Below are 18563 nucleotides of genomic sequence, written 5' to 3'. Positions count from 1 at the left end.
AAAATGGTAGACATCGCCTTTCCCGCCGATAGGATTCGATTGTTTCTTGGTCCCTGGTGGATTCCAATAGGTTTTAGTTTTGTCAACGGTTACGAAACCACGTAGAAACTCTATCGCATTACGCATGAATAGCATTAAACACTGCTCTGAAGGGGTTTCAGGATTAAACTTTCCCATGGCCAAAATTTCACGCAGGATATGACGTACTCGATCTTTTGCGATACCTACTGTCTCAGCTATCTCGCGTACCTTCAGTCTTCACCTTCTGCCAATTCTACCAAATCGTGGACTTTTGTTACACGTTTGTTATAATAGTTTAGGGCCCCTTTTCACATATTTATAACAGCTACTTTAGATTTTAAGCAAAATAATAAACCTGCTTCAGTAACAAATCTTTTTCAAGAACCAGCGAGAACTTATAAAACGTTTACCATCATACCCTTATGGTTTATATGTACTTTTAAAACTGTTCTCTTGAAAGGAAATTGTTTTGTTTTTCTTTAAATTAATCCACGTTTGGTAAAAAAAAAACAAGAACTTTGAGTTGCACACTATTAAGAGTTTTTATCTATTTACGATGGATCAGAAATTAAATAAGACATTCTGATAAAGAAGATTGGTTATGATAGTAATATCTGATAAATTTGGTAATATTTAAAACAACTAAAAAAACTTACTAATTTATGGCACCATCCTAATACACAAGCTTTTCTTAAATTCGCCTCATTAAGCAACGATGATTTTTCTAAAATCCTGTAAGCGTGTACAAAAAATATCGCTCTAGCCAAATATTTGGAGTCTAGTTTCAGATTATAGTCTAGTAATTTTGAAAATCTCTGTTTTAAATCTGGATACTTCTTGTGGTATATCAGTTGTTCTTTTAAGATTTCTTCATGAATATCTGGGTAGACTGAGAGGAGAGCATTTTCTTCAAAGGAAAGGTCTAGATGCCTTTGGCGATTTTCGAAATTTGATCTAAAAAATGTAAAACGTCATTTGATCGTAAATTATCGTTTTTTATAATAATGCAAAACCCAAAATTTAGAGCTTTCTAATATATTAATATCTGCTAAATATAAATGAAAGGATTCATGAATTTTGTTTTCGTAATATCCGAGAGTCGGTTAATGGTGCGCATCGGGTAATTGTGCATATCAATCTTTCTAATCTCTTATTTAATAAAATAGCAAAAACTATATTGTCACGCCATCTACTAGCAACTGCCAGATCTAACCCACACAAACGAACGTCGGGAGATATTTTACCGATTGGCAGTTATCGTTTACATAGTTTTCGAGAGGTATTTTATTTTTTGTTTATTTAAGAAATTAAGTATTAAGTTTTTTTCTTGATTGAAATATAATTTAGAAAGTACATATACACATTATTTATTTACAATTTTAGGTATTGGTTTAGCTCGATTATTTTTTTTTATCCAATTATGTGTTACGTGGTGAAGTAAAAGGTCGTCTAATGGTGCCCTTTGCGTATTATTAGCCGAAAAGGTATATAAAGACATTCTGTTACGTTTTGTGACTGTCATAAATTCTGTCAATGAAATTGAATAAGTACAGATTTTTCAATCAAGTGATCCTTATTAACATTCTTCAACAAAATAAATCTAAACGTTCATATAACATGTTTTATTTCGAAAAGTCATTATTTTCCAGGTCCCAAAAGGCGTCTTGGCATGCTGAAACTATGAACGAAACTAGATTTCGTAAAAAATAGTGGTAAAATACGCGAAGCTGAAAAAAGGTTTAATATTCCAGAATCTTCTATTCTAAAATGTAGGAAATGTGTTGATGATGAATGTGACATCGTAAATCCTCATATTGGGAAGCATTGCATCTTTTCCCTCGGTCAAGACTTGGATTCTTATTTGCGAATGCTAGTCATATTAAACATAATTTTAATGCTTAGACACAAATGGCAGACAAAGACTGGTATTTTAACTTTCTAAAGAGATATCCAGAAATTTCTCTAAGAAAGCCTGAACCCATCAGAATAAATAGGATCACTGCTTTTAATAAAGAGCAAGTTACTATCTATTGTAATAATTTTGACAATTATAATATATGAAATTTAACGATAAGAAAGACCGAATTTTTATTGTTGACACGAGCAGTTCGAGTTTGTTGCCAGGTATACCAATGTAAAACGAAATATATATAAAGGTAAGAGTAGTGTTTCATGTAGAAAGGTGGTGGTAAGAGTGATGGATATTTTGTCCAGGGTGATTGAAGCTATAAAGTGTGTTAATATGCCTAACAGCCTGTAAGATACTATGCAGAGATTTCGATAAACCAATGGCAAGTAGAGGCCTAACACAACAAGATTTTTTGGATAAAAGACGCTTAAAGCTACGATGCAAGAGGCAGCGACAGTCGTAAAATAAGTCGCATGTGTATCTGTACTAACAAGGTCACTCATTTTAAATTCATAGAAGAATAAGCAGTCCAAATAAATTATTTTTTAAATTAAGATAAGTTTAAAAATTTAATCTCAACTCTTCAATTCGTGGTACGTGGTACGAGATTTAAGGATTTGCAGGAGAGAAAAGAAAATATTTTTGTTTTTACATATCACTTTTCTATTTTACTAAAACACTAAAAACTATTTGCTAAAACTTTAAAAAGAAATTATAAACTTTCAAAGTAACATTTTGTTAAAATATTACTGAATATTTATTATTTTCAACTATTCCACAGTTGATATCACTGGTCAGCAACCAAATCCTTATTCCACAAATTGTATCATAAATATAAAGATATCAGTGCTTGAATCTATCTTCGTCCACTGATTTTTTCTGTCACGTCTAAATTTTTTGTTATTTTTTTTTTCAAACGTCTCATAAGTATTCATTTTTGTGACGTGTTGTCAAGCAATAAAAATATTACTTTTACGCCTTGACATAAAAGTCAAGCACTTTTACATCTAAGCACATAAGTGTAAAAGTCAAAAGCTCAAAAACTTCGTAAACCGCAGCGGACTTAATAGGTAACAATTCTTAGATTACAGTCTTTGCAGTACACAAAATATCTGGAAGAATACGAGATGCCGTAGGATCTTCGTTATAAGACACAATACTCGTACTTTTATAATATAATAAGCACAAACGTTCACAAAACTTAACGAGTAAGACAAAAATTGGTGATTTTTCTTATTTGTCAAAGTGACAATCGATAGAAGTAACCATAGTAACATAAAAATATTAGAAATTCAAAGTAAAAATAACCGTTTGTGCCTCGACTTATTGTGTTAACCGTGCAGCCTCGCCTCAAAAAGTATAATTTTTACTCCTAGTAAAACAATCTACTACTTTCTAAATATTTAAAATTTTACTAAAGTCGTCCGAGTGTTGATTCCTAAAAATTATACGAACTATGAAGATGAATTTTGCCGAGAATATTAATTTTGGGACCCCAAAAAAGATGCAAAAAAATTTACCACTTGTACCCCAGGGCTTCCGTCTAAAACCCCACTCGTAAAGGGGTAAAAATACAAAAAAAAAATCGATTTACCAAGAATCTTTACATCGTAGAAAAAAATGTTTTAAATAAAAAATGTAGCTGGGATAATTTTAAATAAAAATGTTTATTATCACTTTTTATGTAGAATTAACCGGTCTCTTATAAACAACGCTTGAAGTGACCATCGATTTTAAATGTCAGTTTGATCCAAGTGTTAAATCAACAAAAATTAAGATGCATTTTATAGGTAAAGAATGCAGCTTTTGTTTGCAGTTTTTTTTCTTTTGTCGCGATTAAACTCAGTTTTTATAAAGTTATTGAATACATAAACGTGGCGCGATTGTTGCCATTTTTTTTTTTTAATTTTTGTTAGATCAATAAAATTCATCACTTTCATCGACCAGTCGTAGAAAAATTTCCATTTTTAGAGGTTGGTCTTTAAAACCTATGACATAAAATTTTAATTTTAAGTTATGGCAATAATTATGAGGCATTTAAAATATGAATAAAAAACGCAGAATTTAATGTATTACATTTCAAAAGATTCCACGTCACGGAAAATGCCTCCAAGAAAACGGTTTTAGGTTTAGTTTATAGCAAAAGTTTGGTTTATTTGAAAAACGTACTAGTTTTATTAAAAAAAGAAAGTTTTAAACTTTTAGATTGTTTTTTTAAGTGAATGTTTAAATCCAGCGCTTTTTAAGCTTATTTTAAATGCGTCACATTTGTTGCCGAAACTCAAAACTAAAATTTCATAATATAGGTTTTACAGACTAGGCACTAGTTATCGCTACTTTATAGCGGCCAGTCAGTAAAAGGAATAGATTGTATTAATCTCATGAAAATCATAAAAAATGGCAAAAATCGTGCCACGTTTATTTATTTAGCACCTTTATAAAATCTAAGTGGGTCTAATCCGGGTGGGTCAAAGAATAAACAGTGAGGTGATCGGTCCATACGGTGAAATAAACCTGAATGACAATGGAGAAAGGCTGATCCAAGTGTGTCAGAGTCATACTCTGAGAATAATGAACGCCTTCTATAAACACAAGGATATTCACAAATACACATGGGTACAACATACAAGGAATCTAGAATCGATCATTGACTATGTAATAGTCGAACAAAGCACTACCTTAAAAGTGAATGATGTAAGAGTACTACTTAGTACTAGTGGTACTAAGTAGTAAACACAGCTAAACGAGAAATGTGGGACAAAAAATGCAAAGAGATAGACACATATATGGGAGGTAAAAAATAATCAGAGACGTGGAAATTCCTGACAAAAGTTAAATCAAATAAAACAGAGAACTGGATCCGACATTACGAAAATCTATTAACAGAAAACAGAGAGGAATATAGAGAAATGTCTCCAACTGAAATATACATACAGGGAGAAACGATAAACATCGATGAGGGGACTGTCATAAAAACTATACAACTACTAAAAAATGGTCGAGCTGCAGGTCCGCAGGGAATTCCAGCAGAACTAATCAAATGCGGCACTAACAAACTATTTGAACGATTAACCTGGTGTATAAACCAATATCTAAATGGTGCACCAGTCCCGCATGAGTGGAAAGTATCCATCATATCGTCTATACATAAGAAGGGAAGTAAACTGGACTGCTCAAACTATCGAGATATATCAGTAACCAGTACCTTAAGTAGCCTATATGGAAGGATACTTCGAGACATTATCAAACAAGAATATAAGGAACAAGAAGAAGAGGAACAATCTGGCTTTAGAGCGGGAAGGAGCTGCACCGATAATGTGTTTGTTTTGAAACAAATAATAGAAAAAAGATCAAGTACCAACCAAGAAACCCACCTTATGTTTATAGACCTTTAGAAGGCCTATGATACTGTACCCGCTAAAAAGCTATGGAAAGTTTTGCAGGAAACAAACATTAACCACACAGTAATTAACGCCCTTAAACAGCTTTATGAAGGATCAACGTCGGGAATAAAAATTGGAAATAGACTTTCAAAAAAATTTCCTGTAAACAAGGGACTCCGGCAGGGGTGTTGCATATCCCCCACGTTGTTTAAAATCTACGTGGCGAAAGCACTGTATCAGTGGAAGAGAAAGTGCAGAGGAATGGGCATTGACCTGGGAGAAACTTGCCTATATACCCTACAGTTTGCAGACGATCAAGTCCTTATAGCCAACGATAAAGAAGACCTGACATATATGGCCAGAAAACTACAGGAAGAATACAAAAAGTGGGGCTTGGAACTCAATACACAAAAAACAAAATATCTCCCAATAGGCGCAGAACTATCCAACATTCAGATGGACACAACCGAAATTGCAGTCTGCACTGAATATACCTACCTAGGAATTGATTTCGACACCACAGGCACAGACAATAGGGGAATTAGAAAACGAATAACCCAGGCCCGTAGAACAATTGGATGCTTTAACGGAGTTCTTTGGATCTCAGAAATTGGTAAAAGACGAAAATACAATATATATATGAATCTCTCATAAAAACTAGCTTAACCTATGGTACAGAGACATGGAGACTAACAGAAAGCAATAAAAGAAAACTCGAAGCAACAGAAATGGATGTATTTAGACGATCACTTCGAATATCTAGGGCAGACAGAATTAGAAACGATGAAATAAGGAATCGGATGGGGGTAGATGGATCACTGGCAACAGACATAGAAAGGAAACAACTTATATGGTAAGGCCATGTTCAAAGAATGCCAGAAACAAGACTGCCAAAAATCGCCATGAAATGGATACCACCAAATCGTAAGAAACGAGGAAGACCAAAAAGAACATGGAAGGAGGGAATAACAAAGGCAATGAGCTCCCGAGACTTGACCGAAGAACAATGGAATGATAGAAATTCGTGGAAATTAGGCATCGGACAACGACGCAAGACGTTTTGAAACTGATTATATATATATATAGTCTAAGTTTACTTGCGGCAAAATACAAAAATTGTATACGTAAGCTAAACTTTTTACTTATAAAACTCATCTTGATTTTTGTCGATAGGACACTTAGATCAAAAGATATTGAATTTTTACCGTTGAGCTGTTACAAATTTTATTGAACATTGATTTCGCGGACGTAACTGACATTCAAAATCGATGGTCGCTTCAAGCGTTGTGGTAAATCGATTTTTTGCGTTTTTACTCCCCTACGAGGAAGGTTTTAGGGGAAGCCCGTAGGTCATCGAGTTAGAATATATAGAGAGGGCATCACGTGACTAAAAACGACCTCACTTCGGCCATATTGTTATGATCGTTTTGACAGATTGTTTACGTTTGTTGTTTTCCGAATATTTTTAGTTTTATAATACTTTTATAAAAACTGTAATATTATATTATTATGTAATATTATATTGTGATAGTGCATAATAATGGTTTTTTGTTCTCAACGTAGTTGCAGTAGCAAAAGCAATGTTAATAAAAAATCTTTAGGAATACCATTCCACAGGTTAGTATACAAATATTTAAGTAGTGGCCCGTACTTTGGAGAATAAATTAACAGTTTATAAAAAATCTCATAAAAAATCTTATAAGTAAGGTAGATCGTGCTATTCTTGAGAATACTCAAATATCTTTATCCTAAATATCTTAAAATTTTTTATTAACTACTGCAACATAATTATTGTTATTTCTAGACAGTATTCATTCATTTATTCATTTTGGCTTTACAACCCTGTGTGGGTCCTAGCCTCCCCAAGAATTTTTCTCCAGTCGTCCCTATCCATCGTCTTCCTCCGCCAAGCACGTATTTCCATATTTCTCATGTCTTCATCGATGTTATCTAGGAATCTTGTTCTGGGTCTTCCTCTTCTTCTTTGACCAATAGGTCTATCAAGGAGCGTTTTTCTAGCTGGGTCGGTTTGCTCCATCCGCATTACATGGCCTACCCACCTCAGACGTCCTATCTTTATGTGTTTTACGATATCTGGTTCCTGGTATATCCTATAGAGTTCGAAGTTGTATCGTCTTCTCCAGACACCATTTTCATTTACCGCTCCATAGATGCGCCTTAGTATTTTTCTTTCGAAACATCCTAACATGTTTTCATTGCTTTTTGTTAAAGGCCAGGTTTCTGAAGCATATGTTAGGACTGGGCGTATTATTGTTTTGTAGAGTTTTATCTAGACAGTATTTCCATTGTGATATTCGGCCAATATTCAATTTTGTTTGTTTAATAACTTTTCTAACTTTGTTAATTGAACTAAATTTTTAAGTGTCTGTTAATTTGTAGTTATCAAATATATAAGTTGTAAAACGAATGCATTTCTTTTAATTCATACCGTATATTTATTTTACCCTTTAAAATATTTATACTATAATATCTTTCAGATACAACTTGACGTTATTTGACTGTATAATATGTCGTGTTTTTAGTGTTTACTACAGGATAAATAAATCATTGTTTATTAAACATGTATTGCACTTTTTTAGATTATGATTAAATCTTCTGATTAACTAGTCATATATATGTGTATAGTAGTTCTAATTTTATTGAGTCCGGCCCTGATCTCACCGCCATATTAGTATGATCGTTAGCCACACCTACTGAAGCCGTTTTTTATCTTCTTCTTCTTAAAGTGCCTATCCGTTCTGGATGTTGGCGATCATCATGGCTATCTTTTTATACATACGTTAATAAGCTCATAGCTTTTCCATAGATTCTAACTCGATGCCATAGGTACAAGTGCTAAATTTTTTTGCTTCTTTTTTGGGGTCTTAAAATTAATATTCTCGGCCAAATTCAGCTTGTTCGTGTATTTTTTAGAAGTTAAGTGGCATTTTCGTCTCTGACGACTGGGGTATTTATTTAATCGCTTTTGAATTTGTTTTTTATACCAACACTATAAATGGTGGATATACATATAAGATGAATTTTAGCGAGTAGTAAACTAATGATAAATAGAGTCTAAGTGAGTTTTACAGAACTCGATATGAGCATGCGCAGTTTTTGCTCAGGTAACTTTTTTGACTTGACTGCAGCTAGTGAAAAACTTCTCTTGTAATTATTGTTTTCGTTTTATAGCAAATATGTTAATAAATTTAAGAGTCAATATAAAAGCCAAGTCAATAAAAAATGTATAATAAAAATAACAAAATTATTCCAAAATAAATTTTGTTTTATTGTAAGGTTGTTTAGTTTGTAAAAGTTCTCCAAATTCTTTTTGTTCCATTTGTAATAAAATGAGCGTAAAATCAGAATTTATTTCTATTTTCTGAACACTCAACCTATGCATGTATTTTATATTTAAGTTAATTAAGATTTAACTGTAAAATAATATTGTTTATCTATGTTATATTTTAAGACTTTTTAAGCGTTTTTTCATTTGTTTGATAAAGTAAATGACTACCGTTATAGTGAGATTTTATTATTTTATCAGAAAACATAAGTATTTTGTTTTTTTTTTTATTATATTACTACTTACATTTATACTAATTCTAACGATTAAAATTCTTTTCAATCAAAAATTACTGCCTGGTAAAAAGTTGAGCAGAGTGGAGTCATATCGACCAATTTTACTATTACCACTGATCCACTAACTTATCCCAGCAATAAAGACAACCCTTTTTGTAACACTTTCATGCCTTCGTCTACTTTATTTTTTGACTACTATTCTTACTGAAAAACTAAACATAATTTGTCTATTAAATTATTATGTTTTAATTGGATTAAGTCACAATTGTTGATTGTAATGAAACTCAAATTTTTAACTTACTAACGTATGAACTTTCGATTTCCAATCCAAAATCGCTTCCAAATTCTTTCATAATTATTGATGCATCGGTCAATTCAAGGAAACCGTAACAATCGGGGATATACATTGGAGATTTTTGCGGAAGTAAATCAATTAGTAATAATGAACACCTGGTTTAACCTACACCCAAGCAAATTGCATACCAGGAAATCTCCACAGGATTCTGTGAGAAGGATTGTAAGAAATCGGATTGATTATATGCTAGTAAATAAGAGGTATGGAAACAGCTGTACATATGTCAAAACATACCGGAGACAGACATAAATTCTGATCATGTACCTTCTTCTTCTTCAGGTTCCTTCTCCTATCGAAGGTTGGTAATCATCATCGCTATTTTAATTTTATTGGCCGCGCTTCTGAATAATTCTAATGAGCTGCAACCGAGCTACTCTTTTAAATTTCTTAGCCAAGATATTTTGCGTCGTCCTGGGGTTCTCTTCCCTTGCATAATTAACCTAAGTAATACGTACTTCTCGCCCCTCATTATATGATCCAGATATTGAATCTTTCTAATTTTAACAGTTTGTATGACTTCACATTCTTTCTTCATTCTTTGTAATACCTCTATATTAGTCCACGATATTCTGCGGATTCTCCTCATCTCAAAGGAGTTTAATTTTTTGATTTCAGACTGTTTTATTGTCCACGTTTCCATGCCGTATAGTAAAGTAGAAAAAACGTAAGAACGTAGCATTCTTGTGCGGATCTCTAGATTAAGGTTACGGTTGCAAAGTAAGTTCTTCAATTTTAGGAACGTGTTTCTTGTCATTTCTATTCTAGATCTGATTTCGTTTGTTTGATCTCCATCTTCGGTTAGCCACGTTCCTAAATATTTATATGTTGTTACCCTTTCGATATTTGTATTATTGATGATCAGGTTATCTACTTTTTGTGGTTTTTTTGAGAATTTGAACATTGATCTCGTTTTCTTGAGATTCATTTGCAGTCCGTACCTTTCACAGGCATTGTATACATGTTGTATTATGTACTGTAGATCTTCCATGTTACTTGCAAATATGACCGTTTCGTCCGTATCTCTAATATTATTAATGCTATTTCCGTTGACCAAAACACCTTCCACAATATCCCATAAAGCTTCTTGAAATATCACTTCACTGTAGACGTTGAATAAGAGTGGTGAAAGTGTGCACCCTTGTCGAATTCCTCTAAGTATACTTACTTCCTCTGTCAGTTCTCCTTCGACTCTTATTCTTGCTTTCTGATTTTGATACAGATTCGATATAATAAGTCGATGAAAAAGTATGATGTTAGAAAACTGAAAGATCCCAATGTTTCACTGAAAGTGAGTGAAAACCTCAATACAAAGGTGCTAAAATGCAGAAATGCAGGAACTATATAAGTCTGACCATCATACAAGAAACAGTGAGAGAAATAAAAAAAGAACACCTGAAGCAAGATACAGAGAAACGGAAATCGTGGATAACCAATGAAATACTTGAACTTATCGATCAGAGAAAAAAAACAAATAAAATCGCCAAAAATATAAGAAAATACATACCATCGTCATCGAAGAAAGATGAGAGAAGCCAAAGAGAAACAAAAAATAGAACACTGTTAAGAAATAGAGGAGTATTAAAGTCGATATGATAACTTTAATGGCCATCATAAGGTAAAGGAAATAGCTGGAAAGTTACGAAAATGCAACAGCGGAAAAATAACAGATTATGAAGGCAATCTTGCCATAACCAAACAAGATAAAAAGTAAGAATTAAAATAATACTTGGAGAAACTTTTCCACGACCTTAGAACAGTACAAGAACCCACCATTGAAGAAAATTCAAGTTCTGAAATCCTATTAGAAGAAATAACGGCAGCCGCAAGACAAATGAAGGATGGAAAGGCACCGGCTCTTAATGAAATTCCTGCAGAACTGCTAAAGCTATTAGATGCAGAACAAATAAAAATAATAACTGAAATATTTATTGAAATTAGCAAGGCAGAAAAAATACCAATGGAGTGACTCAAATCGGAGTTCGTACCATTGCCCAAAAAACCAGAAGCAAAAGTTTGTGAAGACTATAGGACCATAAGCCTAATCTGCTTAAGCTGTTTTTAAAAGTCATCCACAAAAGATATAACCAATAAATGCTAATGATCATCAGCAAGAAAAACATAACTGGAGTATGTGAACCAAATAAGAATTGAACCTGTCTCACAGCACAACTACTTGGGAAATATAATCAACGACTCGTGGGATAATACCCAAGGGATTAAATGTCGCATCGAAAAGGCAAAAAGTGCATTCTTGACTATGGGCTCTGTGTTCAAGAGCCATAACTTTACCCTAGAAACAAAAATAAGGCTCCTTAAATGTTACATTTACTCAGTGTTTCTATAAGGAGTAGCAACGTAGACATTGAAGGCGGAAACTTTTTAAAAACTTCAGGCTTTTGAGCTATGGTTATGCAGAAGAATCCTAAAGATACCATGGACAGACAAAACCACCAATGAAGAAGTACTTCGGAGAATGAACACAACCACGGATTTGGTCAAATTCGTGAAGGGCCGTAAGCTGCAGTACTTGGGACATATAATGAGAAATCAAGGCAGATATAAGCTACTTCAATGCATTTTGCAATGTAAAATTGAAGGAAAAAGAGCCCCAGGACAAAGAAGAATATCCTGACTTGCTAACCTGAGAGAATGGTATAGAAAGACCTTAACACAGCTATTCCGTATAGCAACCAAGTCATCATAGCCAGAATAATCGCCAATATTCGGAACGGACAGGCACCTTAAGAAGAAGAAATATGTCTATTGTGGTCTGTGATCGTTGTCCCAGACACATCTGGGATTTGCATATCTGGGTCTTACCCTGACACTTAGTGGTCTTGCGATTTCTTCCACGTAGAAATTGTTTCATTCACAGAATATTTTATAGATGTAGTTTTTTAATCTTAGTGTGATGGTTGTTTTGAATGTTGTACTGGTTTCCTATTCTCTTTAGTCTTTCTGACAAATCCTTTTCTTATTGTATTGTGGTCATCTTTGACTCCATTCTTGTAAGTGTTTTTAAATTTCTTGAGGTATTATGTTGATTTTTTTCTTTAATCTTGTGGAATTCATTGTCTATAAAAGACAAAGGGTAGTCATTTTTATTAAAAACCTTAAACCCATTTTCATTAAAGCAAGTACTCCAGGTTCTATCATACAAGGATTGAATAATTTCTATTTTGATGTTTACTTTGTGGTTTGATTGGTAATTTAAATATCTGTTGTTGTGGGTTGGTTTTTTACAGACTTTGGTTGAATAACATGTGTCTTCTTTTGTAATTAGCAGAGTTATTGCTTTCTTGTTCCATGATAAACCTAATTAATTTTTTTTTATTATTGATATCGGGCAAAAATATACTTAGTGCTTTTGATCCGTGAGTCCAAAAGGAGGGCACATTAGCTACATATCTCCACCATATTGTGGGTTGTTCAAAACAACCATTACACTGAGATTATTCTTACCCAAAACTAAATCCATCAACATACAAGAAAGATCAAAAACTGCATCTCTGAAATACCCTGTGAATGCAACAATTTACGTGGGAGAAACCACAAGACTACTTAGTGTCAGGATAACCAAGCATGAAACATATATCAAGAACAGGGACTTCCCAGAACACAAATCCCAAATATGTAAGCATGTCTGTTACAACAAGCACAGATCGCAATGGAAAGATGCATCAATAATCATGAAAGAAACAAACATTAAAAAAAGAAAGGTCAAAGAAACAGCTACTTAAAGAAAGAAAAATATATAGCGAACACATTCGCTTACAACCTTATACACAATAGGTATGCAACACACAATACACTAGACAAAAATATATGTACTATTACTCAATTTTCGTTACTAAACCACAATTATGTTACAGTTTTTACAAAAACATATGTACCTATACATAAAACACAAAACAGTAAGAATTTGATATTCCTAGGTACGGGATAGTTCATTATTAATAAACGTATATTTATATACGGGATGTCATAGGGCACTATGCATAAAAATAGTTTAACTAAAAGACAAATTTTGATTTATTGACGAAATGAAGGCGTCTGGCTAAGTACACAATAACCAACTGAAGGAATCCTAACAAGCCACATAGCAAATGAAAGGGGAGGATATAAAGAATATATTCAGATAAAAAACAAACAAAGCGACTTCCAAAAGGGCACTACACAATATATTCATTATTAATAAACGTATAGCGACATACGAGGTATCATAGGGCACTAAATAAAAATAGATTTACTGTAAGATAAACCTTGATTTATTGACTTAAAGAAGGCCTCTGGCTGTATACAAAATTAACGACATCGAATCCTGACATGACAAAAAAACAAACAAGGCAACTACTTAAAGGGCACTACACAGTATCTTTAATATTATTGAATGTAGAGCGACATAGGAGATATCATAAGGCACTATGGATAAAAATAGATTTACCGTAAGACAAATTTTCATTTATTAACTTACAGAAGGCTTCAGGCTGACTACAAAATAAACAACTGATCGAATCCTAACATGCGATATAGCAAATAAAAGGGGAGAATATAAAGAATATATTCAGATACCAGAAAGAGACTACCAAAAGGGCACTATACATCGTCTTCTTTATTATTGAACGTATAGCGACATAAGATATATCTCATGATACTATGGATTATAATAGACATATTTGCTTTATATATGAAGCATAAGGTAAGTATAAGATATATAGCGTGCCATCAATACACACACACATATATATATATATATATATATATATATATATATATATATATATATATATATATATATATATATATATATATCCATACAAAGAATCATTGATTGTTTGGATCCTGAAATGAATAGAAAAGAACATAAAAAAACAGATAATAAACTGTTAGATAGAATATGTGGATGTAAAGAAATAATATTAATGGGACACAGGTGAAACATTTTTACGGACACTGCACGGGATAAATTTAAAGAAAATATTAAAAGTACTTATCCAGTAATTGATATTTGGTAAATAACGATAAAAACCAATTTAAAATAATATCAATAATTTTGTATACATTTATTTGGTAGCACTTTCTCCAAAAAGGTCTTGTGGATTGAACAGTTTTAATAAGGAAACATTAGTTAGAACTTTAAAGTTACAGGTAAAGGCCAAGATAAAATTTATCACAGACCATAAATATTTTTAATATTATGTTTCTGTTTAATACACTCGAAAAAAACTGTTTGACTTAAAACAAGAAAATAAAAAGCATCCCTAACGCTGAGCGCGCCGCTGTCTAAATTAAGATCTCATTATGAAAATATGACGCCGTGTTAACCACAAATGCTAACCATTAATAATGGTACTAATAAAGTATGTACAAACCTGGTATTCCCGTTTTGTTCTTGAAGCTTCTCTTCTTGGTTTAACCTCCTAAACAAACTTAATTTTGCGAAATTATATTTTGGCCCAAAAGACACATTGTTAACACCCTTTAAAATATTTTTAAACATATTAAAACTTAATTTTTTAAACAAATAGGACTTCACTATCAAGACACAACCAACAACAATAATGAGAAAATAATACCTCTATTAGAAGTAAGTTTTTATAAGAGTAGAACTTGGCCTTGAGATACTCCAGGTAACAGGTATAAGAATGGTTATCAATCGCGATGACTCCAGGCAAGAGGATAATTATGTATACGATAGACATAACAATATAAACCAATGCGCGATGCATGTGGTATGCATTATAAAAATATTTTTTAAATTAATTTGATTACCAAATAACATAAACAAGTCAAGAAGTAGATTTGAAAATGTGGGTAAATTTAAAAATTTGTAGATTGTTGTTGTTTTGCTACAATACTTTAAAAGGTATAGTGTAGTTATTAATGGTTGACAACATAGTAATCTTATTATATATTCAAAAAATAATAATAATTCAGTCAGATTTTCAAAAAATAAATATTGCACTAGAAAAAGGATTTATTGAAAACTGATCTTTTTGGAAAAAGTTGTACAGTCAGTTAAGACCATAATATACATATATATATATATATATATATATATATATATATATATATATATATATATATATATACACTATATAATATATATACACTGAACGGCAAAAAAGTGGCCACTCTATAAATTTCCGAAAATAAAAATTCGTTGGAAGTTTAATGCACGGTTTCATATTGCTTCTTAATTTAAATATTAATTGGGATCATGTATGCGTGATTTTGACAGTTTTGACGGTTATGTTGTTGTTTTCTATAGTCGCTGTTTATCTTCTAAGTTAAAAACATTAAATTAAACAGTAATTTAGCTTTTCAAAGATGAATTTCGACTAAGTGAATAATATATGGTGTTATCTACAGAAGATGTTGCTCGAATTATTGCATTGCTACGAGATGGAAGAAGTCAAGTTTATGTATCCGAAACTTTAAGTATTCCGAGAACTACGGTGCGGAGAGCTTTCCATCGCTTTATACAGACTGGTACATACTTACGTCAACCTGGTTCCGGTTGTAGAAGAGCTAACTCGCAAAGAGATGATCGTTGTATTGTGATGGAACTTTTAATAAATCACCAATCCATTGTAATTGCTGTAGGAGGTCGGCATGAGGTTCGAAATGTGAATGTAAGTGAGAGAACGGTTAGAAGACGCCTCAGTGAAAGAGGACTAATACCAAGATGGATGTTCTTTAATGATGAATCGGGGTTCTGTTTAAAGTCTGACAATAGCCGAGAGAGGGTTTGAAGACAGAAAAATGAAAGATATACCCAAGCATGTATGTCCCACAGAAGAAAGCTTGGAGGTTGTGGTGTCATGGTTTGGGCTGGAATCTCATTTGAAACTTGAACTGAACTCATTTTCATCAATGGCTCCCTGAATGCTAAACGGTATACAAAGGATGTTTTGGCAAAAGTAATAATTCTATTTGGTCCATTTATTGGGGACACTTTCTACTTTATGTCCCATCATGCACGGTAGCATACCGCAAGAATCGTGACAAACCACTTAGGGGAAGTAGGAATATAATAGTCTAGAATAGCTAGCTTGCTGCCCTGATCTGAATATTATCAAACATCTTTGGGATGAACTTCATTGTAGGTTTAGAAGTCAACCAGGTCAGCCCGAAAGTCTTGCAGAACATCAAACATGCTTCGTGAAAAATATGAACGCATTCCTTAAGTTTTTATTTAGAATTTGTTCCTTGCTCCCTTCCAAATCATAATTCCTTTTAGGGCATAATACCCGATATTAGACAATTTTGTTTAAGTTGTTGTTTTAAAAATGAAAGATGTTGAGATACAATACGAAACAATGCATAAAACTTCGAATGAACTTTTGTTTTTGGAAATTTATAGGGTGACCACTTTTTTTGTCGGTCAATGTATTTAAAAAGTTTATTAACATTGTTTTTCTGAGGTCTATTTTAAATGACAAGATGCATGGTAATCCAAGTTATTACGCGAGCGACTGATAATTTGGGTGTTAATATTTTTTTTAATTAATCCATTTTTGAATAATATATATGTCATAGTATTGAAACGAAAATATTCACAAAAGAATTATTTCAAGAGAAGAGAGCGAATAAAAACACTATTCACTGTGATTATTGCACTGCCCTAATGTAAATTTTTTTAAAATTGTTGTGTAATAGGTAATTAAAGAGAGATATGTTAGTGCGAGATATGAGCAAAATATGACATTTAAATTATCAAAAGTTAATAAAAATTCACAAGGCCAGTATAAAAATTAATTATTAATAAAAACGGAAAAATAGGATACTTTTAGACATTTTCAGCCTAATGCCATACATTCTTTTGTGTTTTGTTCATTGTTTGAATGAACAAGTCTATATCGCTGGAGAGCTGACGGTTTTTGTCAGCGAAATTTTGCCTAATTACAAAGTATGTTGATATTTCAACAGGTTTATTAAGGAATCATATGTCTAGTTAATTGTTTCACCATTCAGTGAGAGCTATATGGCCTTGTGGATGTCTTGTTTAGAGTAGAAGGTTGAGCGTTTGATCACTCCTTTGCTGGGAGCGAAGTCTAGGATTGGGCTTTTATTTTTATTGATTGGCATCTATTTTCTTGCTATTATTTTGAGATATCCATAAATGAATGTATCTTTAAAATATAATTTATTTCAAACAGCATATTGCAATGACTATACATTTTACCTTAACACCTGATTCTTATCTACTTACGGATTTTTATCTTTGACATCAATGTGTGTAGATCGTGAACTAAAATAATACACGCCGATAGTCCGTTTAGTTGGACTTAATAATAAACCTTTTAACATATTGGTTTTAATTTTTAAATCAGTTTTAATGTAAAGATTATATTATACTAATGTTACTAAATAAGAATCGCAATAATATAATTACATTTAACAATGAATAAAAATGACAGACAAGCAACAGTAATTACTATTATTTTTTATTTTTTACCATTTTAATTGCTTTATGGCTTCTAAATTAGGACACCTATTAATATTAACTAAAAATGTTTCCTTAAAAAGTAAATAAAATTAAGAAAGAATAATTCAAGATAAGCCTTCGTTGATGATTAAAATAAATTATATTCTGATAGACGCAACTTCTTGTTGCGTGCTATCCTTTGGGCGACTGATAAAAATAGTAATCTCCAGAAATACAGAATAACGTTTAAAAACCCTCAAGGAAGGTTTCTTCATTCTTCGGGGTAGCACGCGCATATAGGACATTAGCGTAGCCATGCAATTGATAGCGGGTGTGTTACCAGTCATCCTACTGGTGCGGAAAGAATAAGCAAGAGCAGATAAAAGCTAAGAGGAAGAGCATAATACATCATGAAGTGAAAGCAAAAATAAAAAAATTAGTATAGGAAGACCTGGACGAAGGTATTTATACCAAATATCAAGGAATGGATGAAGGACAATATTAAGGATACGAATTACTTTTTTACCCAGCTCCTAACAGGGCACGGCTTCTTCACGGCCTACATAGAAATGATAGTATAGGCTACGGATGGCAATTAAACTGACTAGTATTACTGAGTATTACTACTTTTTAGAGTAGCCGTCTCAAAAGTTTAAATAACTATGATGACTGTGATTGCCGACCTCCGCCGCGAAGATGGCACTTGAAGAAGAAGAAGTAGAAGAAGTATTACTGACAACCGAGCGCTGTATAATTAAGGGCACAAAGTTAAATGAGTATAGAAACAAACTATACATGAAGGTAGTCACAGTAAGTGCAAATAGCTTATTGGAGGTAGCGATGGGAGGAATGACTGAATAGAAGGAAACATTGAAAGAAAGC

The 18563-nt window shown here is 32.5% G+C and overlaps 1 protein-coding gene across 1 annotated transcript in view; it reads right to left on the bottom strand.

The window, feature by feature from the left end:
- Positions 1 to 14870, bottom strand: part of LOC140436603 (farnesyl pyrophosphate synthase-like) — a 35580-nt gene extending 20710 nt beyond the window's left edge. The window contains exons 1-2 of the mRNA XM_072525553.1: positions 14623 to 14870; positions 678 to 975 (exon numbers count right to left, since the gene is read on the bottom strand). Of these exons, the coding sequence (XP_072381654.1) occupies positions 678 to 975; positions 14623 to 14750 (426 nt within the window). The 5' untranslated portion in view covers positions 14751 to 14870. The remainder of the gene's footprint in view (positions 1 to 677; positions 976 to 14622) is intronic.
- Positions 14871 to 18563: the final 3693 nt, after the last annotated feature.

This window comes from Diabrotica undecimpunctata, chromosome 3 (genome assembly GCF_040954645.1).
Source record: "Diabrotica undecimpunctata isolate CICGRU chromosome 3, icDiaUnde3, whole genome shotgun sequence".
NCBI lineage: Eukaryota > Metazoa > Arthropoda > Insecta > Coleoptera > Chrysomelidae > Diabrotica > Diabrotica undecimpunctata.
This window is presented reverse-complemented; position numbering and strand designations above follow the sequence as displayed.